This window comes from Rhamphochromis longiceps, linkage group LG7 (genome assembly GCF_057381845.1).
Source record: "Rhamphochromis longiceps isolate RC_006_pf linkage group LG7, R_longiceps_female_GT1.1, whole genome shotgun sequence".
NCBI lineage: Eukaryota > Metazoa > Chordata > Actinopteri > Cichliformes > Cichlidae > Rhamphochromis > Rhamphochromis longiceps.
In genome coordinates, this window is record NC_140563.1 from 41,999,352 (window position 1) to 42,022,393 (window position 23,042).

General features: G+C 39.1%; 2 protein-coding genes across 2 annotated transcripts; one reads left to right on the plus strand and one right to left on the minus strand.

Annotated features, from left to right (window-relative positions):
* Positions 1 to 1,840: 1,840 nt before the first annotated feature.
* ak3 (adenylate kinase 3) lies at positions 1,841 to 12,711 on the minus strand. Its single transcript, XM_085413699.1, has 5 exons — positions 11,981 to 12,711; positions 10,404 to 10,523; positions 6,676 to 6,848; positions 3,814 to 3,932; positions 1,841 to 3,240 (listed from the first exon to the last, which is right to left on the minus strand). The coding sequence occupies exons 1-5, from the start codon at positions 12,126 to 12,128 to the stop codon at positions 3,129 to 3,131; spliced, it is 672 nt and encodes a 223-aa protein (XP_085269825.1). The 5' UTR covers positions 12,129 to 12,711; the 3' UTR covers positions 1,841 to 3,128.
* Positions 12,712 to 13,018: 307 nt separating this feature from the next.
* Positions 13,019 to 22,967, plus strand: rcl1 (RNA terminal phosphate cyclase-like 1). Its single transcript, XM_085413700.1, has 9 exons — positions 13,019 to 13,209; positions 13,581 to 13,652; positions 14,360 to 14,535; positions 15,218 to 15,292; positions 15,407 to 15,531; positions 16,041 to 16,166; positions 16,288 to 16,444; positions 21,746 to 21,849; positions 22,799 to 22,967. Exons 1-9 carry the CDS (start codon positions 13,080 to 13,082, stop codon positions 22,950 to 22,952), a joined length of 1,119 nt encoding a protein of 372 aa, XP_085269826.1. The 5' UTR covers positions 13,019 to 13,079; the 3' UTR covers positions 22,953 to 22,967.
* The last annotated feature ends 75 nt before the right edge of the window (positions 22,968 to 23,042 follow it).

The window sequence follows — 23,042 nt, forward strand, 5'->3', positions numbered from 1 at the left end:
TCAGACTTGGAGCTGCTTCATGATGCATTGATGATTCTGCTTCACAGCTATCGTTGTCATTTATTAATGATCGCTCCCACCCCCACCCTAAAAAGTAGTCTTTTTTTAAGTATATTAAGTAACATACACACACTCAGTGCTGTTAATAAATATATATGTTCTCAGCAGTGAGGTTAGATGTGGACATAAGTAGTCTTTGTGGAGCAAAATAAAATATTTAACTACGAAAAATAATTGGCTAAGGCTTGCTGAACTCAGCCTGTGGCCACTGGTGTGTCGACTTCCCAGGTTACAGTGAGCTGTGAGTTTAGTCACTAGCTGCCATCACATTTACACTGACTTGTCCTACAGAGGAAAAAAAACAACTTCAAATATATAAACACAGTACTTAATGTCTTTTGGGACCTACAGTCGAAAACAGTGGTTAAGTCCTTACAGGGAAGCTCCACTAAGTTTGCACATCATAGTTTGTTGTCAGGTCTTGAGGAGTACTAATATATATGTAAAATCAAATTTTATAAGAGGGAGCTTTGTGAAGTCCAGTAAATATTTAGACAGTCAGTTCTGGAGTTGTGGTTGAAGACAAGGCTATACAAATACAGGCCATTTACCATTTACAAGGACGACGGAAAGAAAGAGGAGGTTTGAGTGGAAAGACGTGTGCTTGCCAGACAACTGTGCCTTGCTCGTCTTGCTGCAGGCGAGAAGCTCATCATAATACTGACTGCTGTTAGCATAGCACAGCCAAATTTCTTGCCAACCCGACAGACAAGTTGCACAGTGAGTACTGTCGATGCCGGGGTTTGACTTTCCACATTCATTGTTCTTTTTAGTTATTTAGGAGCAAAATCATTGAGAACAATAACTGGTAGGAGGCTTGGCTTGACCTAATTTAAAGGTCTCCTACTGTGCAACATAATGAAGGCCTCTTTTTTTGTATACGCAGTCTACAATTTACAGAGAGGACAGGAAAACTGTAGGACCCCATGTACAAGCCATGATAGCAGACATAAAACTAGTTGACAATTCTGCAAATGAAAGCCTTTGGACAAAGTTGGTCTTCAGAATTTGTCAGAAACTTTTTTTTTTAAAGAGTTGGAGGGAAGGGACAAGTACTAAGATATGAGCTGGTAACAACCTTACATCCTTTTGTTTTATACATACCTTTGAAGCTTTAAAATGAACTTGCAGCTTGGAGAATATTTCTTAAATATTACAAAATGAGACACAAGATAAATGAAGTCACAGGAAGAGTTGGGAAAAGTTTACATTTATATATTGAATGTCTTCCTATCAACACGAAAACAAGAAAATAGAAAAACTGAGAACCTTACAAGCGATTCAACTAGTCTGCAGAAGTGAACACCTGGCACATCACAGATCAATGACACGATAAAGGCAGACTTGTAGAAGAATGGGAGAAATCATAAAACGCGTGAAAGGGAAAACTACCCTTGCCAAAGCATCTCAGTTAGATATAGGCTGCTCCAAAACTGAACACTTAGTGACAGCATTGCATATCGGAGCTCTGACTACAGTCTGATGCAAGCTTGATTAAAAATAATTTACAAATTCTAGATATTATCCCACTTACACCAGACTAGGCTTAAGTGGAAGTGACAAATAATGTCTTTGAGATGAAAACAGTGGAACTTATAAACTTGTGTTTGCATTGAAATCATTGAGAAAGGAGGGAGAAAAGTGACTAGTCTTGTGTTCTAATCAATGAATTTAGGACTGTTTTTGGAAAAAGCCTGCATACAGTGCTTGATGGGGTGTTTTGTGTTGTCTTATAGTCGTATGTATAAAAAAAAAACCCAAAATGACCAGGAATCTAGGTAAGACATTTATTATGATTTATAAACATAGTTGTGAGTCACCTATGAAAGGAGATACGCCTTCAAACATTATCTTCAAGTGTTTCGGAATACGCACAGGAAACATTTGCTGCATCGATCTGTACAGTACAGTTCAAGGTAGGTTTGCATTTCTGTGGCTTTTAACAATATCGGAGAAACTTTAAGAAAAGAGTGCAAAAACAAGAGGGAAAAGAAACAACAACACAGCAGATGATACTTAAGTACTGCAACATCTCCCAAACAAGACAGAAGCAGCACAGAAGCCTTGTACAAACTGTATAATTATATATTTTTAGTTGTCACATTCACATTAAATGGCTAATATCAGTCAATGACAACAAGGAATAGCTGGCAGAATTTAAGAGCATCACTTAAGACTAGCTAAAGAGGCTGTTCCACAATAATGCTTTTTTCTGATTAATTAAAAAGAAATAACATAAGAAATGTGATCTGGTCATTTAATCTGGTCCACTACGATCAAAATCATTTACATTCATTTAACTACCTCGTTTATTGTCAAAAGCAGCAAAAGGCACTTGAGTGCAAAAGTGAATTTACAGTAATTTGTAGAATGTGGCACATTTCCCTTTGGGGTAGCTGCCTAGTGCATGGAAAACAAACCCAGCAAGGCAGTTCTGGAAAAGCAATGCTAAAGCAAAAACATAAAGAGCCCACCATATTGTTTTTAGGGGATTTCTCATGTTTAACCCCCCCCCCCCCCAAAAAAAACCCAAAAAAATAAAAAACAAAACAACAAGTCAGTCTTGTAGTGTGTGCCCATTCTTATTCATCAGAATCAAACAAGAAAGGAAGTAATGATTATAATTAGAAAAGACTTTACACTTTCCTTAAAAACTGGCTGCATTCACCGGCACACGTCAAGCTGTTATACTCTGCAAACGCAGCCTTCACTTACTGTTAATAACCTTAATATTGGAGTCACTCAGTTTTCTGCTTGCTTCATAAAAAGGCACACTATGGAGTGAAGAGGCAATCTGTGCAAAGTCTAACAACTACTGTTTAAAAGATTTTGCACACAACCTGAGACGTTCAAAAACCAATGTCAACATTGTGGAAAAATTACTACTATAAGCTTATGTTTTGTATTAAGTGCCATTTTACTGCCGTGTACTCCTGTACACGTAAGATGAGTGTTATCCCTGTTTTAAAACATTCAGAATATTTTACTCCCTTTGTTTAATGCAAAAGTGGCATTTTGACTGGACAATGCACACAGTGGTTTCTGTCGATAAACTCTTCTCAGGCTTTCTATTCAACTTTTTGATTGATTGAAGACAATTTTCTCTGAAGGAAAACTTCAACGTGTGGCCATATCTTATTGGTTTCTGTCCCAGAGAAGGTCTCTAGCACACCTTTACTCCTGGAGGGTAAAAACAAACAAAACAAATCAGATTTCAATAACAGCATTTGAACTTAGAAATCCATGTACATCTATTAATCAGCTGGCAATGCTCCTAAACTTCAGAACAAGTTATTTTAAACATTAAATCTGCATCTTCTTCTATTCTCAGTCTGTTATTATCTGTACTTCCTGCAAATGACAGACTTTTAGGCAATGTGGTTATAGTGGAAAGTGGGACACTGGATAAAAGCATCTCTGTGGTTTAAGGAAACAGTCATACATTTTCCTGGCCCAGAAACAGAACATAAGATCCATGAATTTTCCTGCCTGTGTTTTAAGCTTTCAAGATAAATATTTATACATCTGTCACCTGATTTAATAAAGAGAAAATGCGATGCAGTGTTGGCTAGGGCTGCTGGAATGTGGTTCTTATGCATTTTCTTCAGTCATGCAAACAGCTTTGAAGAATACGCAGGGATGAAAAGGTCATGGTTCAATATTTTTGACTTTTAGCTGGACCCTTGGTGAGTATTAGAGAGATTTTTGCATATACTGCTGGCACTAAGTTTTAAGGTATCTGCGGTGCTCTACCTGTAGTATTCTAAGACGGGCTCCGTCTGGGTTTCGTAAGACTTCAATCGCCGTGTCACCGTCTCTGGTTTGTCATCGTCCCTCTGGAAAAGAGGCTCCCCTGTGTCATCATCAAAGCCCTGCAGAGATAAAAGAAATCTGTCTTAATGCTGATCTTTTGTGCATGTTTACTATGTGCTGCAAAGGAGGGTTTTAGTTACTTCTTTTACATACTGGCTCTTTAATAATGAGATATATTAGGCAATAAATGTTGGAACATAAAAAATATGAGACATGTTGGAACAGAGTAGAAATCATCTTACTAATCCACAACCGTTTGTAGGGTTTGATCAGTGTTGAATGAAACGTGACAGAGACATCAGTGTCAAGGGGCTGCCTTCATGTTGCCAAGCACATTTCTGACTTTAAGAATTTGAAAGCTACAAAGATTGCTGCAGGCTGGCTTCTTTACTTTCCAAAACCTCACAGGATGCTTTTTCCCCCCTTGCAGTGATCTGGGAGCATTACTAGAAGGTGGCTAGTGTAAACAAGTCTGCATCTGTGCTGAAAGCACTGCGAGGCTTTGAGCTACAGCGACTTCTACTACAAACACAGATTTACAAAAACGTGAACCACAAGCTATTAGTCAGGAATGATAATAGTGTGAAAGGCAGACGCTGTGTCTCAGCTCTACCCAGTGAACTTGACCAGCGCCCCAAATCTACCCATTTGACGTGCTCAGATATGCAACCTGTCCGTTTCTGTGGGGCTTACAAAGGTTACGTTTCTCTCACACTCTTTTCTTGCAACTCTCAAGGCTTTTTATAATCTCCTGCCTTAGGTTAATGTTTAGTTACCCTTCATCTTCTACCTGTGAACTAAAAAGGAAACAAAAACAACCCTTCACATATATAAAATATCCTCAACTGAACTAAAACTATTCATCTCACATTTCTCTGGAACTGAAAGGTTGACATTTATCTGGATAAATGTTGTTTATTTGTTAAGAAGTAGTTGATGTTCTATTAGGAACTTGAATTTCTGAATTTCATTCTCATTTCAGACGGACATTTCTTGCTAATGAACCTGTACAATTTGACCTTCAACATGATTTTTTTGATTAAAGTGTATTAATGCAATTAGTTTTTATTTTAACAGCACACTTTTTTTTTGATCGGTTACACTTCCAAACTCTTTACAATATTTTATGACCGTCGGAGGATTGAGAGGACTCTAGATATATTCAACACCTCTGCTCCATGACACCATCTAAACATCAACTTTTACCAGCTGCGTCCATTATAGGATCAGTCACCCTGTTATACATTTCAGGAGGGTAGACTGTAATAAAAAGGGCTCGGACAGTTCCAGGAATATGACAGTGTCTTTAGTTTACTCAGACAGCAGACACAGTCCCAGAAGGGTACGTCTGAGGTCAAGAGGGAGCACTGTAAACATGTTGTCCACAATTCTGCAAGAAATTAATGATTTACATGGTGAAAGAATTAGCTGCCTCAAGCAATTCCAGTTGATTGAGGCAGTAAGTTAAACTCGGAAATCTGACATGAGAGAGTAAGTATTATATTAAAGGCTCTCAGTGTGTTTACCATTACTCTTAGGAGAGTTACCAAATATGCAAAGTGAGGGAATATCTCTTGGAAGATTGGTATTCATCCTTCCAGCATATTTCCAAAGACATGCTGAAGTCATTCTGGTAGCATGTGGTGGCCAAATACCTTACTAAGATTTATACTGGAGTTTTTCCTGTAATCTGGTATCCTGTACTCTGAATTTCCACATCTTTATTGAGCAAATATATACATTCATGAAAATTTGAGAAACCTGAATGGCCTCATGTCCTGTTCGCATCACTATGTGGTCCAGATCGTCAACTAAATTTTAATATTAAACAAAGATAATGTGAGTAAATACAAAATGCAGTTTTTAAATGATTACTTCTGTCATTAAGGAAAAGAAAAAAGCTATCCAAACGTACCTGGCCCTGTGCGAAAAAGTGAAAGCTTCCCCAAAAACCCAATAACTTGGCAGCAATCAAGCTTTCACAATGGCCGGTAACAAGTCTTTCACATCACTGTGGCTCACTGTTCTTAGCAGAATTGCTTTAATTCAGTCACATTGGAGGGTTTGGGCATGAATGGCCTGTTTAAGGTCATGCCAAGACATCTCAATCGGATTCAAATCTAGACTTTGACTGGGCTGCTCCAAAACCTTTTATTTTTTGGTACAGTGATAGACATTCACAGGTGGAGTTGCTGGTGCGTTTTGAATCATTGTCATGCTGCATAACCCAAGTGCGCTTGAGTTTCACAAACTGATGGGCAGACGTTCAATTCATGGTTCTATCAGTTACAGCCCCAGACATCACTAACACCATGTCTGTTTATTTTTATGAAATGCTGCATTACGGTAGTAATAATGGGGCGATCGTGGCTCAAGAGTTGGGAGTTCGCCTTGTAATCGGAAGGTTGCCGGTTCGAGCCCCGGCTTGGACAGTCTTGGTCGTTGTGTCCTTGGGCAAGACGCTTCACCCGTTGCCTACTGGTGGTGGTCAGAAGGCCTGGTGGCACCTGTGTCCGGCAGCCTCGCCTCTGTCAGTGCGCCCCAGGGTGGCTGTGGCTACAATGTAGCTTGCCATCACCAGTGTGTGAATGGGTGGATGACTGGATATGTAAAGCGCTTTGGGGTCCTTAGGGACTAGTAAAGCGCTATATAAATACAGGTCATTTACCATAATAAAACTTAAATTGGTCCGACTATCTGAAACTTAAGATTTTTGCAATTATGTGTGCAAAGCTGGGCTAAATACGGTATAAAACATCTAATAGAAACTAAATCAGGGAGTGATAGGAAAGGGATATTTACAGGGACTTTAGGCGGGTTGAAATCTGTGTTGTATACTCTGCCACTCGGAAGGTGAGTCCAACGTGAAGTCAACCTTTGCTTGATGGTCTGGAAAGGTACATTGAGGTTAATAACTGTGTCCAAGGTGTAGACAACATCCAGAGCTTCTGCTTGGGACACTGTACGAGGAAAACCTGGTGAAAGAGACAGAGGAAATCTAGGCAAAGCAAAAAAGGAATCAAGGTTGGTGCGTATGGAACGCCAGGACTGCCATAATGAATTAATTAAATACACCATTAAATAATTAATTAAATGTGGCAATAATTAATTAAAATTGGAATTAATTAATTAAATAAATAGTTATGACACATGTAATTAATTAATTATTGACACATTTAATTAATTATTTATGTATTTCACATTTTAATTAATTATTGACACATTTAATTAATTAATTATTGACACATTTAATTAATTATTTATGTATTTCACATTTTAATTAATTATTGACACATTTCATTAATTATTGACACATTTAATTAATTATCTAATGATATATTTATTTATTTCATTTTGGCAGTCCTGACGCCTGGCTCTCATCATGAAATAATTTTATCTGTCAGCCTCACCCATCAAACTCAGGGGGCGGGGTTAACGCTGATCGAGTCAAAACCATTGCTTTGGCCTGGTGGCCATTGTTTCTAGCACACAACAACCGGCATGTGGAAGCTAACAGAACTGAGCTTTGAAAAACCCTGTTTGTGTTACCAAATACCGTTTTAATATTTTTTTAGCCGAGAATGTAGTGGTTTAATCTTCATGTGTCTGGTCGGTTTGTCAAGATACAGCCTCTTTGCAAAAGTGTTTCGATGATTTCGGAGATGTCGTCCCAGTCTCACGGCAAAGCGTGGGATAGACCCGCTCGCCTCGCAAGCAATCCCACCGACAAAGCGCAGGCCCCGGTACACAGCTGTAGTAACCCCCGCTGACTTCTTTTACTGAGGTTATATTTATCGGTGTTTTATTTCCTGATGTTCTTATGTGTCCTACGTGTTTCAGTCGCCAATTCTGAATTATAACTAACATTAAAAACATGTTTAAGGAGGAGAGAGAGCAAATAAATCTGTTTAACATCTGATCTTTGGGTTTTTGTTCAGTAATCAGCGTGACCTGTGTATAAACACATAAAAGAGATAACGTTGGTGTTTCCGTCATGTAGTAACTGCTGGCTTTAACTGTACAAAGGTTGTTCGACACTATGAAACATATACAGACTTCATGATGTTCGGCTAATATTTTTATTGTGAATATTAATCATGCTGACCTCGCTCTGTACACCACGCAGCGAGGTCAGCATATCCACGATATCCTCAGCTCCATGAGTTAACACAAAGTTTCCCAGCTGACTATCTAACTGCCAACTATTCCAGAGACGTGAAAATATACAGCATAAAGAAAAGTGTAAGAGACTCAGCAGCAGATTAGAATAACAGTTATACATTTAATAAATCACCAAATGAATCCAAGAAACGAGCAAACCTGTTCCGACAATTTGAATTTGTATTCCCTCAGCTGCAGACTCGCTGCTGTTTAAATGTTTGAAAAGGAAGATTAGATATAAAAAACGTCAAACATAGACTCAGTCTGCCTTCACATTTGATATGAGGCCAGCACGTATAGTGGCCTCAGCAGGCTATTACTGAAATACACGTGCTATATCATAAACTATGATATAAACAGGGAGGTCCTATTAACATGTTTAGTTTTAAAGGACACCTTCCTGCCTTTAGTCTCATTCATGAGCAGTATTAGTTTTCTTCTAACATCCAGAAGTCTGCACGATGTGTTTCATAGTTTGTAACAAGCCTTTGACAGGTAAACATAACATGACCGAAAAAGAAAAAAAAAAGAAAAAAAAAAAAGAGAGAGAGAGAGAGAGAGAGAGAGTGTTGACATAAGAAGAGAAAATGCTCTCAATTATGGAGACAGGCAAATGGTTCATTTATGTTTGATGTGTGTTTATTCCTCCCTAAATATCGTCGGTGAAGTTCGCCATGCATGTCAGATTTTCCTGCGCATTTTTATACCTCTGCCAACAGAGAGAGAAAAAAAATCACATTCTAACAGACAGCTGGTGCTTAGAATACAGTTGAATAACTATTAAAAAACAGATGATATTTAGATGATAGTTCAGTCTAACACATGTGCCAGTGAACCATTAAACGTCTGTGAAACTATGCAGTTATGAAACGTAACTTTAACCTCAGCCAAACCGATTTGCTCAGTTGTAAATAAAACAGCGAAGTAAACGTGACCCGACAGACAGAACCTGAGTGAATGAAGTCCAGCGTTTAACCACTGAGAGCTAAAACTCAGCTGAGGTTTGAAAGCTGTGTGCTGGTGATTGGACATCAGCCGCTGATAAAGCTGGCTCGCCTATAAAGTGCTCTGTAAGGAAACGAGCTCCAGCAGCTCTGCGCTCGGGGAAAACACTATATTTACTTATCTTGTGCAGAAAAATGCGCTGACATTGCGTTATATCGAGCACCGGCTGCCCAGTTAAACTGTGACTATCACCAGGTAACTAGGCGTGTTTCTTGAATTAGCAGCAGGTGTTAAACAGCTGACAGATGAGGAGGAGGATGCATGCAGGTAAACTGAGGGTCTGTTGAGCTGATCGCTGGTTTCGTGAGAAAAATGTCAGCTCGTTCTTTATGTTACAGAAGCACAGAGACACAAGACCAGGCGGAAAGAGACGATCGTTCGGTGAAAATGAGAATCTGCGAATGCAACATGTGGAACACGGAGAGTGGAATATGTAAACAAACCGGTTAATGTACCCCCTCGGTGCACTCTGCATGCTAACTGTTAGCAGAGCTAGTGAAATCTCTGAAAACATCTGAGCACTTTTGCAAACATGTTCTATGTTGACAACCTGACCAGACATACGGCGCGACATTCGCGGCTAAAACACTGTTAAAAGTGTAGCTGGTGACAGAAAAACGGGGTATTTTAAAACTACACCACCACCATTGCTGCTTGTGATTTGATCTGCATTCTGGGATAACTGGCTGCCCCAAGTCTACACAAGCAATCGATTATCTAGGATCGACCTGTTTTGACTTACTTTGCACGGCAACCAATCAAATGTTAGAGAAGCTGCATGGGCAGCGTTAACCCCGCCCCCTGAGTTTGATGGGTGAGGCTGACAGATAAAATTATTTCATGACGAGAGCCAGGCGTCAGGACTGCCAAAATGAAATAAATAAATATATCATTAAATAATTAATTAAATGTGTCAATAATTAATTAAATGTGTCAATAATTAATTAAAATGTGAAATACATAAATAATTAATTAAATGTGTCAATAATTAATTAATTACATGTGTCAATAATTAATTAAAATGTGAAATACATAAATAATTAATTAAATGTGTCAATAATTAATTAATTACATGTGTCATAACTATTTATTTAATTAATTAATTCCAATTTTAATTAATTATTGCCACATTTAATTAATTATTTAATGGTGTATTTAATTAATTCATTATGGCAGTCCTGGCGTTCCATAGATGCGATCAATGCCAGTAATTTAATTAAAGTCTAAGTCTTTCCTTCAGTGTTACATCTATTTTTTTATAGAACAAATTCAACAATTCCTAACTAGAAATGCTGATAATATGATCGCCTACCACTCATTTTACCAGATGAACCGAGTGCTGATGCAAAGTTGTGAAAACTTACCATCGAGCAGCCAGCTGCCGCCATCTATTGCCCTCAGGTCATTCAGGATGAGACGAGACATGACGTCATCAGGTACCAGCTGACCCTGATCAATACAGGACTTCATTAGCAGCCCCAGCTCTGAAACAAACAGGAGAGGAAAACAAAAAACAAACAACACATGAGACAGAGAAAGGAAGAATGTTTGTGTTAGAAAATGTACAATTTTCCCTTCGTGCCTCAATTTTTAATCCATACTTCATAAAGCCAACACGGATACCACATCAACATTTGGCTGCATGTGCCTGACAAAGAAGCCTAATAACATGCATCTACACCAGAAAACCTGTTTTATGTTTCAGCTATTCTAACACTTCCAGTGTTTGCAGTGTCTCCATCATTATAAACAGTGTGTGTAGCTACTCAGTGACACACAGATGTTAGATGTACAAAGACAAGCTATGCTGAATTACAAGGTAAAAAACATAAAATGATGCAAATATCATAGCATATTTACACTTAATATGCAAAAAGTGGTATAGTGTATAATACAAATTGAAGAGGTTAAAGCGAAAGCCTTTTTTCTATTACTTCCACTTTAATTGGCCAGAGTCCATCAGAGGAAAGGAATTTCCTGACAAGCCTCGCAGAAATGACCTGCTGTGCTAATCAGAAACAGTGCAAAAGTCACTGTGGCACAGCGACTACTCAATGTCTCGTACTTCTTCTTCTTTGGACTGCACAGTGAACCTTGTTCGGACAGCAGACGAAAGCATTGCCAAGCAACAGCCAAAAGACGATGCCAGCTGGGAAATGCATTTTACAGCCGGCACTTATATGGAGTACTCATGACCAAAATCCAAAAGTGCTTTATTCTAAGCGGATTTAATGAAGAAGCAGAATGCGTTGGGGGATCGCTTGATCAAATAAAAAGTCTGACTTTTAAAAATGCGAGCAGTCACACTGCATAAAAACTGCTTTGATTGGCAGATGCTCAAGTGAATTAAGTTAAGCCTGCACGTCTGCACTCTGTATGTTTTAGGCTTTCCCAGTATAACTAACGGTTAAAGCACGATTACACATCGCACACTCCAAATCAACCAACATGGGATTCTCTTCATGCAGCTGTAAAAACAGACCTTTTCTTTCCCTTCAAATGTGTAACTCCTCCTTTCATGAAGCAAAAGTTCACGGCTATCTTATCTTTACAGCTCTCAGCCACATCCAAGGTGATATTGAGCAGTAGCGGGCCTTCCTCCAAGGTCCAGGTAACTCTGGCGCAAATGTTTGCAGTATAAACCTGACAACGCTGACCTTGATTAGAGAAGACACAACATGTTTAAATTGTATCCTATGTTTAGTATTTCACAGACAGATAAAAATCACACTGTTGTAGGCGTGGACTCTTATCAGAATATTGCAGAAAAGCTGCCTTGTTTCGTTTTTAAGTTCGCACTTTGTGCGTAACGACCAGCTGTGGCTTTAAGCGAAATAAGCTTGATAAATACTAAGTTAAATCTTTCAGTTTGACATGTAAACTCCTGAAAGCTTTTGCAATGCCTTAGCGTGTCCTCCCTCTCGAGCTAAAACTATCTTACCGGTCTGCGCGTTTATGTTGGCTCTCAAAATGTCCCCACTGGAAATGTGCTTCAGTCCAAAAGTTTTGGTAATGCGCCCAGACACCGTTCCTTTCCCCGACCCCGGGGGTCCCATGATGACAGCACGGATAACTCTTGGCAGCACCATGTCCAAGCGAGTTTGAACTGACTTTTATCGAGTAACAACAAGTGTTCCCTTCTCATGAAACGCAGAGCAGATCCACTCTCCCTTCTCCTTGCAAAACTGCACAACGCAAGAAAGAGTGGGCGCGTCTTAAGCAGCTAGTTTGAACTCGGTGGACTTTTTATGTTGCGCAGCGCTTGCACAAAGAGGAGGAAGAGGAGGAGAAGGATGATGAGAACTACAATCAGCGGGCTCAGGGCCAGCCAGAGAGAGGAGGTTAGATGATGCACCCCTCAGACGACGGACACCGAGCAAAATGAGCTCCTTTCTCCTGCGTGCTGAGAAACTTACCCCCACCCCCCATTTAAACACTGCGCTTTACCGGACATGTATTTATTGTATAACACGTTATATAATTTGTCTACTGGTCGAATAAATAGCTTGCTGGCAAGGTGGCGGTGTTTAATCCTGTATGAGCCGATCCCTTGTGTAGGGGATTGGCTAGCTGGCAGCCCAGGCACGCTAGGTTGGACGACGACTCGTTTGCTTCCTCACACTAATCTTTAAAAAAAATAACGTGGGACTTTTCAAATAATTAAATTATATTAGCAGAAATGGTACGACTGGTTGTTTTCCTTACTTTGTTGTCTGTTAACGAAAAATAATTTCGAAAATGCTATCGTAATTTAATTTTGTTTAATTTCTGTTTATTAAAGAAAGACTGTAGGCCAAACCAGAAATTCGTATTTTTGCTGTTTGTTTACACTTTTTATGAGATTTGTGCGTCATTTAGCCACGCCCACCTAGCGTTCGTCAGTGGTTACAGTGTGCCATCTAGTAACAGTAGTGTGGCAACGCAGCCGTAGAAACCATTATTTTGACCCTACTGTCTTGCCGTAATCTCCCCCTCCCAGTAACGTCTTCCTGGACAAACACACGTGGATTTTACTGACGCCAAGCACAAACAACAATAACATGGCAAGCCACGGACTCACCTACGAAGGCTGCAATTTTCTCCGACAGCGTCTGGTTTTGTCCGCACTCAGCGGGAAGCGCGTTAAGATAAAAAACATCAGGTCTAAAGATGACGAGCCGGGACTCAGGGGTGAGTTTTTAACAGATTCGCTCCGCATGTGGCGTCGCAGTTAGCTCCCTGGCTAACTGGCTAGCTGTTACGCAGTTGGGAGTGTGTTCAGTCGCTGGGCGTCAGAGGAGGGAAAATGATGGGACAGTAGTTTGATAGTGACACGAGTGTGGTCGTACATTTGCCTTATGAAGTTGTGTCTTCGATAAGCGTGTCAAGGGGCGTCGAAGCAGTGATTTGGCAGTTTTTTGAGTTGTTTGAGGTGTCTTGGTGTGTCAGAATAAAGTTCACACTGTGGGTGGATTGTTTTTGAGTGCCAGACAAATTAAAAAATAAATTACCATGTGACATTTTTTTTTCCAGTCTCTACATATAAATTCTGTCTTCTCCAGATTTTGAGGCCAATTTTATCAGACTGTTGGACAAGTTGACCAATGGCTCCACGATAGAGATTAACCAAACGGGTGAGTGTTACAGCGAGGGTGTGATTTCGGTGTTGCCTTTGTCACAGACTGTATTTTATGCACAGTAATGACTGTTTACTGTGAAGGTGCAACGGAGGGGAGATTTCACCAACTCATCGACAACTTTGACGCATGATCAAAATGAAGATTTTTTTGTTTTATTATGTTTTACTCCATGATGAACTTTTGCATTTAATATACACAGTCTTCTCCCATAATATTTGTCATTTATGCCTCTCTTTAAGCTCGCAATCCAAAGGTAGAAATTATTTAAAGCTTTAAGCAGTAAGGATGCTCCAATAGTGAAGTTGTGGGCCTGTAGCAAGGTTTAAATAATGTCTTAAATTGACTCATAATTATTGATTTGTAACTAATAAAAGTCTTATGCATAATCTTATGCATATTTCGTCGTAGTTCCGTATTTTTCCAAATAAAGTATTTATTGCTTTTGTTTTATATGTACAGTATGTTGTATGTTATTTTAATACAGCATATATCTGGATGTAAAATGGATTACACTTAATAATTTGTGTGTGCTTCACTGTGTAGGTTAAGCTGTATTTTTTCCTTTGTTACTTTTGCCTCCTTTAGGCTTTGTAGACTTAAACCTGGAGGTTTATATGTTAGGTATATTAGCTTTATGTGCAATAAAATGTGCTGTATAAATTTGTACTTTAGCAAATATTGCCATTCACTGTCTTTCTTAGGTACCGTTTTAGTTTACCAGCCTGGGTTGTTGTATGGAGGCACTGTAGAACATGACTGTAACCCGCAGCGCTCAATTGGGTACTATCTGGAGGCCCTCCTCATGCTGGGTCCTTTCATGAAGTCCCCTCTGAAGGCCACTCTGAGGGGAGTTACCAATGACCTCACTGACCCAACGGTAAGCTCATAAATATGTTCACCATCCAACTTTTGTTCTGCATTTTTCTCTGCTGATTTAGTTGCAACTCATCCACCTCATGATCGCACTGGGTGGAGCTGAGCCGTGCATCTGCAAAGAAATGAACTGCGTGTTTTGTGGTGGAGTACACACCTCCCATTTCCATATGGACACTGCCCTCTAGTGCACACTTGATGATGAGCACGTTATACGTCAGTTAAGATCAACAGTGTTTCACTTAAGAATTGGTGTGCGCACAGTTTGTGTACACATATTTTCAGAAGTTGATGTCACTGGGGTTCATGTTTTTGTAATAATTTAGACACTCATGTGTTGACTTGAGGCAGTTGTGTAACATGCATCTGCTCTCTGGTTTCCCCTTTTACACCCTTTTTTTTGCCACATCCTTTGCACACAAGCCAGTCTCTGTATTGTTCTCTTCAGCCCTTTTCTTCAAGGTGCATTGTTTCAAATTAGATATTGTCAACATATCATACAAAAAAGGAAGCCTTGCGAAGTATGAATTGAGGACATTGGAGAGAGGTGTTGTCATGGAAACTGAACAGCGTCTGCCTGTTGTTGTGATGAGACTGGGTTTATTCTAGGGTTTTGGAAGGTAGTTTTTAACTCTCTGCAGGCACAAGGGTGTGCGTCAGGATTCAATCTCACTGTTCCTTGCCAGGTCGATCTGCTGAAGTCCACAGCCCTCCCAGTGATGAAGAAGTTTGGGATCGACGGAGAGGGCTTTGACATCAAGGTGAGGACCTCATGGTATTCTGTTTTTGTAGAGATGCAGTCAAACCCAGGGATGGATAAGGTAGCCATGCATGTCATCTTATATCTTAATCTGTCTCTTGTGTTACACCCTCAGGTGGTGAAGAGAGGAATGGCGCCTGGTGGGGGTGGAGAAGTAGTGTTTACATGTCCTGTCCGCAAAACCGTCAGACCCGTCCAACTGACTGACCCTGGCAAGATCAAGAGGATCAGGGGAGTGGCGTATCCTTTTTAGACTTGCACTTTATTTCACCTTAAGCAAAATGAAAGTGATCGAAATACAGAAACGCCTCTTTACATTTTAGCCCTGGTAATTTTTATGTGCTCATTTTAGTTTGATGAGTCATATTTTTTTTGTAATAATAAAGAGATCAGTTCTGTACAATTATAAGTCCGATCTAGTTACAATTACATCAACATGGCACAACTGATGTGTTATTAATATAAAAAAAAAAAAAAACCCAGAACAGAAGGCCAGAGTAGCTCATGTTGAATCAATTCATGAATCATTTGCTTAAACTTTAGCTCAGTTTCTATTTATAAATAAGCACAATGTTGCTGATGAAGTTTACACATAACTGGTAATATGAGTTGCAGGAAGCCATCATGATTTTGAACTTGTTACTAAATACTAGCTTGTTGCCTCTTGATTTTGATATAATTTCTGCATCACAAAGTGGGAACACAAACACACACTTTTGAATGGCATGTCCTTGACATTTCAAACACAGATATTCAGTGCGAGTTTCTCCTCAGATGGGCAATAGGATTGTGGAGTCAGCCAGAGGCATCCTCAACCAGTTTCTTCCAGATATCTATATCTATACTGACCACATGAAAGGAGCCAACTCTGGCAAGTGGGTATCTTTGCCTACATTTATAAGCTGCTAAGCTTTACATGGGTTTTCTATGTGTTTTTAATTCTCAACCCTTATTTGTGGAAACGGACTAAATCATTGTACTTGGTCAACCCCCCAGGTCTCCAGGCTTTGGTCTGACACTGGTAGCAGAGACGCTCAACGGCTACTTCCTTAGTGCAGAGATGTTATCCACGCCACAGGGGCAGGGAGACCCCATACTGCCAGAAGACCTTGGCAGAAATTGCGCAAAACTGCTTTTGGAGGAGATATATCGGGTAAATGCACACATGGACATTTAATACTGTGTAGAGGCTCTTGATGCCTGGCTGTACATAAAAGTATAACAGGCATGCACCAGATTGTGTGTGTGTGTGTGTGTATAAAGTAAAACCTGTGAATAATAATAATAATAATAATAATAATAATAATAATAATAAAAAAAGATATTATTAAACAAGGACTGATCTGAGCTGCGGCTGAAAAAATGGTTAGATATGCCAACAGGATTTCTTTGTGCAAACAGGACAGAGCTTGAACATCACTGCTTCAATCCTGGGGGTGCATCTAAAGTAGGGCTGTTCGATATAACGACGATATATCGGATGACGATATAGAAACGTCTATCGTTTCCTATTACGCTATCGTTTGTTTCACGGTAACGTAAAATAAACCGTTTACAGCAATATTTTTTTCATTTTTTTGATGGGGACTGTAGTGGCTATATTAATTTCCAAAAGTTCTCTCTTTCACTTATATTTAATATAACAACACTACGGACGGACAAGCGCCTGTTTTTACGTCTTGTCGTTAGCAACAATGATGGTAAAACCATTGCGTGGTCCTGCTGTCTGCTTGTTTCTTTTTAATGTAACACTTTCACAATAAAGCTCAAGATCCTGTTGAGCCTTTTCAAAATAAAGTGAATCACGTGAAAGAGTATGCAGAGAGTTTACGGATGAGAAGCAAAAAAGAGCCGCCAGGTGCTAAAAAACTAAACGTTAGACTCAAACTTTGAAAGAAAATGGCGGCCATTACAACTTATGTCTGAAAATGAATAGTTTCATGCATCGGTTAAAACACTCGACTCCAGGTAAAGGACACCCCGCTGGAAACACTTCACGTAAGTCGAGCTGCCTGAGATTCACAGAATTTACAGAAAATATTCCATTATTGTGATTTATATCGTTGTCAGGATGATAAATATCTTATATCGGGATATGAGATTTTGGTCATATCGCACAGCCCTAATCTTAAGTATAAAAAAACATATTTTTTTGAGCATTTAACAAATACAAATATTTACTGGATTTAAGTAAATATTGCAGTTTTTGACTTCGAGGGGAGCTGATGTAGGTTTGCTGCTTCCAGGTAATTCTAGATGTATTACCTGCAGCGTTAGACAACAATTTATTTCTTGCACATTTTTAAGTGAGAGAGATGCACATTTAAGTGCTTGAAAAAACAGCTGCTAGTTTACTGCTTAGTGATGATAAATAGTTCACAGTCGTATAGATGATCTGTATCAGGATGTCACAGCAGATTACATTTTGAACTTCAGCTCAGACTTTAAAGCTTCCACAGTTACAAGCTACAGTTGAATACTTAACTAGAACTTGTTAAGCTTCTTAAGCTGTAATGGCAAGTCTTCTCTGACTTCGGCACATGTGTGAAGGTAGGGAACTCGCACACAATTCACAATATTGCACAAATAATGTTGTGTTACGACATGTGTTGCATGAACGCTGTGGACATGTTTGCAGGAAGCCAAAGCAAAATACACAGACATGGCATCTAATGACAGAATACTGTCAGCATAACAGACTGTTAAATCTGGCAATGTCTGAAAAGGCTAAATAATGCAGGTAACTGAAAGTGCTTTAATTAACTAGTTGATCTAAAGGCAACTGCCATTCAAAATAACAAGCCTATCCTGTTTTATTTGCATATCACAAGCAGGAAAAGCTGATTTCTGCCCGTTTTCATCAAGTCTGCTAGTTGTCGACTGAAACATTACCATAAGGGCTCGGCTGTATTTAAATGTGCTTCCATTTGCTCCCTCACAAGCAGCTCTTAACATCGTTTGTGGTGAGCTATCACAGTTTTATGAGACACTCATATGTGAGCTTTAACAGTGAAACATCAGATGTTGACAACATGAAATGGAAGAAAGAGTGTGAGTAATTTGGATTTGGACAATTTTGCATCAAACAGCCCACCAGGCAGTGTAAAGTCTGTAAAAACTCCTCTCAGAGGGAAAGTTGCAGCACACACGCGCACTGTGTGCACCGTGTTCTTGTGCATATCCCAGTTTGTCTTTGTGTACACATAATAAAGCTTGACATCGTGAATAGTGAATGTTGTAGAATATTTATATATTTGTTGCAGTTGTGAATCCAACACTATTCTTTTTAGATATAAGCCAGTCTTAGAGCACATGCCACCTAGTTTTATCGATGTAGATTTTCTATTGCGAAGACTACAGCATTATATTTACAAAGTTGAACTCATTCATAATTCCACTTTTTGTTAGTTTTTTTTTTTTTTTATAACTGTGCTGGGGACTCTCTTATCATTTAAAGTAAATTTGGGCTTGAAACAATGTTGGAAAAGCTGCTGCTGCTGAAATAAAACTCCTGAATTCTTGGGGAATACCTGAGATACACTGTCAGCACACATTAGGCAACAATGACATTGCACTTGTTTACCCGCATTCCCTGGTAATAAACCTCGCCTGCATTTCAACTGAAAGAAACTTGTTTGTGGACAGACCGCAATGTAGAGAGCAGCTTTTGTTTAGGTAGATTTTAGAGCACTTGACTTGACTGCATTTTCTACTTTTAATTAGGGCATCATGTTTTTAAAGAAAAAAAAAAGTAATCATGAAAACTTTCATGGTGTGTTTTTTGTGGAGGAGAAGTCAGCCTGTGTCAACTGAGGAAAACCATTTGAGAGACATCTGACATGAAATCAAATTAGATTTTTAAGTTAAACTAGACCGAAGACCAAGAAAATGGTAAAATTAAGTTTGTACATTCAGATCTATAATAGCCTCAAAGGGTTCTGCCTTAATATCAAGTAATTAGCTCCCTCAATATGTAAAAAGTGTAATTTAATGCTGTATAATCAGTCATTTCTTCAATTTTAAACTGTATTAACAAGAAAAAAAAATGGTGAAGTATGGGGTCCAATAGGCCATTATCACACCGGAGTATATAAGTATTTGTGGCTCCAGAGTGCAGTGGGTCACACATTTGACAAACAAGCAACAACCTTCCTGGGAAGAGAGGCAGATTCTTTGGGGAAGGTATCAGCATTTTTTATAATTGTACATTTACATATTGCCCCAGTTTCTTTCAAACTTACAGCTCATGTCCAATGACAGGATCTGCGCTCATAAATTGTTTAATTCTTCGAATACACGAGCCGATTGGGTAACGTGTCAGCTGAATACGCTGTGTTTGAACAGATTTAATCGATTAGAAATGCCTGATGGTTGTGACCACATAAAACTAAAAAATTAGTTTTATTCATTTAGTTATCTGTGTGTTGAAAGGTGGTGAAAGGTTTGCTGTGTGTAAACAGTCACGTCGCATAGCCACACAGGAAAAAGCCATTTCATCAGAATACGTACAATGAGAGTCTGTGAATCATGTTTGCCTCCACATGGTTCTGCCTCTCCCAGCCTCTCATAGGAGCCATGTGAGTCAAGTTAGCTGATCAGGGTAGTGCTGATTATCTCTGAAAGGGGAATATTGTTGGCTACATCCTCTTAATTCCAGGCAACAGAGTGCAGAGCTAATATCTCTCGTTAGCTTCCTTGGAGGGTGGTGGGTTAACAGGGGCCTTCTACTTTAAGTTGCTTGGCTTTTTAAAAGCTTTAGCCGCTGCTGGAAGAACAGGTAGATCATTTGAATTACTGCTATGTGTTATACCGAACTGTAGCAGGAGGACAGAGTGATTGCTAGAGCTGAGAAGCAAAAAGAAAACTCTGGAGTTAAAAGGATTTAATTTTATTTTGCGGGGCAGGAATACTTTGTTTTTGAAATCTGAGGAAATTTGCCCAGTTCACATCAAAGGGCGCAGGTGCCCTGTATGTTTGGCTCTGTTTGTTTTATGGTTAATCAGTACGGTCTTCTAGTTGTAAACCAGTTACTCCATGGACATTTTGTTTTTGGAAGCAGCATCAACACAGGAGCTGACGTAAGTGGTGCACTCTTTCAATTTTTACTTTTTTTTTTCATCATGGAATTAATTTTTGTATACTTTGCAGGATGCACCACACTTGTCTTTGCTTTTTGCATTGTTTTCCAACTGATTAACTGTATTGGTGATCATGGAACAGGTTTGTGGAGAAAGCGTCCATTAATTTTCATTTAATGCTAATGAATTCATAAGCTTGCTTAGGAAACACTATGTTCCTCACCTGTTGGGCAACTTGTGAAAAAAAAGAATATTTCTGTATTACCTAATCTATCATTTCTAGTGAATTTAAATCAATATGTGTTATATAGATCTACAGGTTCAGGTCAAATATATCTGTGATGCTTAACCCTCAACTATTTGCTTTACTGTCTGTTTTTGAGCGGCTGGGAAAGGGATTAACTTTCATTCAAAGGAATTAAGGGACTTTTCCATTAGGCCTTGTGGTTGGCTGATGGCCTCTGGAGACGGTCTCTGGAAGGCAGGGCCTGAAACTGGTGGTTAGAAATGGCGCTGTTGTGTCATGTTTCTTAGTTCGTTCAGAAACAGTTTTAGGTTTCTTTTCCTGTTTGTTCCAGAGCAGCTCTGAGAAGAGTGAAGTGTAAAATAGCAGAGTGGATAAGATGAGATGCAGTATCAGAGCGGACAGCACAGGGATAAATGTTACATAGACTAACAACGGTAAACCTCTAACAACAAGTCATTGTAATGTGTTTCACCTAATAAATGATGAAACCGTCACCATGGTTTCCATGATATGATTATGTAATTGAATCAAAATTCTGTCATGATGCCATAATTGAGCATGACTGAGCTACACAAGTACGTTGTTAGAACGGATCAGGTTAATGCTGCATATCGCATGTCAAGAAATAACTCAAACTACCAGCGGACAACTATTTTAAAGGTCAGACTATAAAATGTTCTTGGGTGTGTCCAGTTGTGCATTGCACACAGTGGGAAATCGCACACTGAGCTCTGTTAGAGCAATGGCATGTGCTCTCTTGGATATTGAGAGTGCATCATCTGTCTAAATATTTAACATGTAGATGGAATTGGGAGTGTTAGTGTCATTTGGGAAAATGGTAGGAAGATGACTGGAAAGTCGACTAATACATTATGTGAGCACGAAAGAAGAAGAAACACTTTAGTGACAACTTGCCAAACTGTTTCAAGACTGCTTAATTATATTTAATAGGAAAAAAGTTTAGTTTTTTTAATGAAAAGTCAGACAAACAAATCTACACAGCTTTCACTGTACAATCCCACTGTCAAGAAGTTGATTTCTCTAAACATTTCCACCTCCTTGACGCATTTCAGTGTAGTTTTTAGTTGCTGACACACGACCCCCGCCCTCCTTTCTCTCTCTGTTTTAGGGTGGCTGCGTGGATTCATCCAATCAGAGCTTGGCGCTGCTCTTGATGACCCTTGGCCAACAGGACGTGTCGAAGGTTCTCCTGGGACCCCTCTCCCCATACACGTAAGACCCATTCAAAAGTTAAATGTACAGACGGCAAATAAGGAACCCACTCAATCCCACGTTTAATTATTCTTCTACTAGTCCTCTTTTGGCAGATGACAATATCCCAAAGTTCACAATAAGAAGCTGAATAATACTCTGTACAGCTGGATCATCAGAGAGGAAGGAAAAAAGTCTGCATTTCTTAAATGAACACAAAATTAATCTATTTCCACTGAACTTTAACCCACTCCACTAAAGATTCAGGGTTTCTGCTAAGAGCACTCTGATGGTGGCATGCAACCACAAGGGTTTCTTTACTCAGAGCCCAATTTTAATTTGATTGCTTTGAGTAACATGTGCAATCAGATTCAACTGTTCAGGTTCACATGGCTTTGGAGGGATTTTTTTATTAGGCTCATAATGGGTGGCACCTAAGATAATGTTTTGATAAACTACATTTTTGTAGTTTATAAAATATTTCACAGTATTGATTAAATTATTATAAAGTCTAATGAGTCTTGTTTCTGTTACCCTGCTTCTACTTCTAACCCATTTGTGTGTGCTGCATTTTAAATGCATAATTTGTGTGTTTATTTGCAAACAACCCAAATAAAATAAAAGTACAGCAGTATAAAAACAGCTGAGCACTAACCTTGTTCCAGATGTCCGTCTTCTTGAATGAGGAGCGAACTATGAACTGTCCATTTTCAGTTATCATGGTACCGGTGCTGTGTCCCTCTCAAGTACAGTACTATGATAACTGAAGATTGGCAGTGCCATCACAATACACTCTTCCTGTTATTCAGGTAACACTAAATCAGTTTTGGATCATTTCTGTCAAGTCTTACGGTTTTAAAAACAAAAGACCTGTTTTAAGTTTTTAGCTTTTAAAAACTTGGTATGTATGAGAAATGTGGTGGCTGATGATCTTTATTAACATGAAACTCTCCTTTCTCTGTCTATACAGGATCGAATTCCTCCGACACATCAGAGATTTCTTCCAGATTATGTTCAAGATTGAGGTCCAGAAGCCTTTAGAAGACGAACGGAAAGGGGGCGACAAGGTCCTGATGACCTGTGTAGGCGTTGGATACAGCAACATTAGCAAAACCTTGAAATAAATTATTTTTTCATAAGTGTTCTCATCTTTTGTTTTTATTAAATGCAAAAGTTATGACAGATATTTGTGTGTATAAAAGAAAAGTGAAGTT

Coding starts and splice junctions, on each gene's coding strand:
- ak3 (XM_085413699.1), bottom strand. CDS start 12,128: ATGGTGCTGCCAAGAGTTATCCGTGCTGTCATCATGGGACCCCCGGGG. Junction 10,524..11,980: donor CAACATAAACGCGCAGACCG/GTAAGATAGTTT, acceptor TGTTTGTTTCAG/AGCTGGGGCTGCTAATGAAG. Junction 6,849..10,403: donor CGGCAGCTGGCTGCTCGATG/GTAAGTTTTCAC, acceptor CTCTTTCACCAG/GTTTTCCTCGTACAGTGTCC.
- rcl1 (XM_085413700.1), top strand. CDS start 13,080: ATGGCAAGCCACGGACTCACCTACGAAGGCTGCAATTTTCTCCGACAG. Junction 13,210..13,580: donor TGACGAGCCGGGACTCAGGG/GTGAGTTTTTAA, acceptor TGTCTTCTCCAG/ATTTTGAGGCCAATTTTATC. Junction 14,536..15,217: donor ATGACCTCACTGACCCAACG/GTAAGCTCATAA, acceptor GTTCCTTGCCAG/GTCGATCTGCTGAAGTCCAC.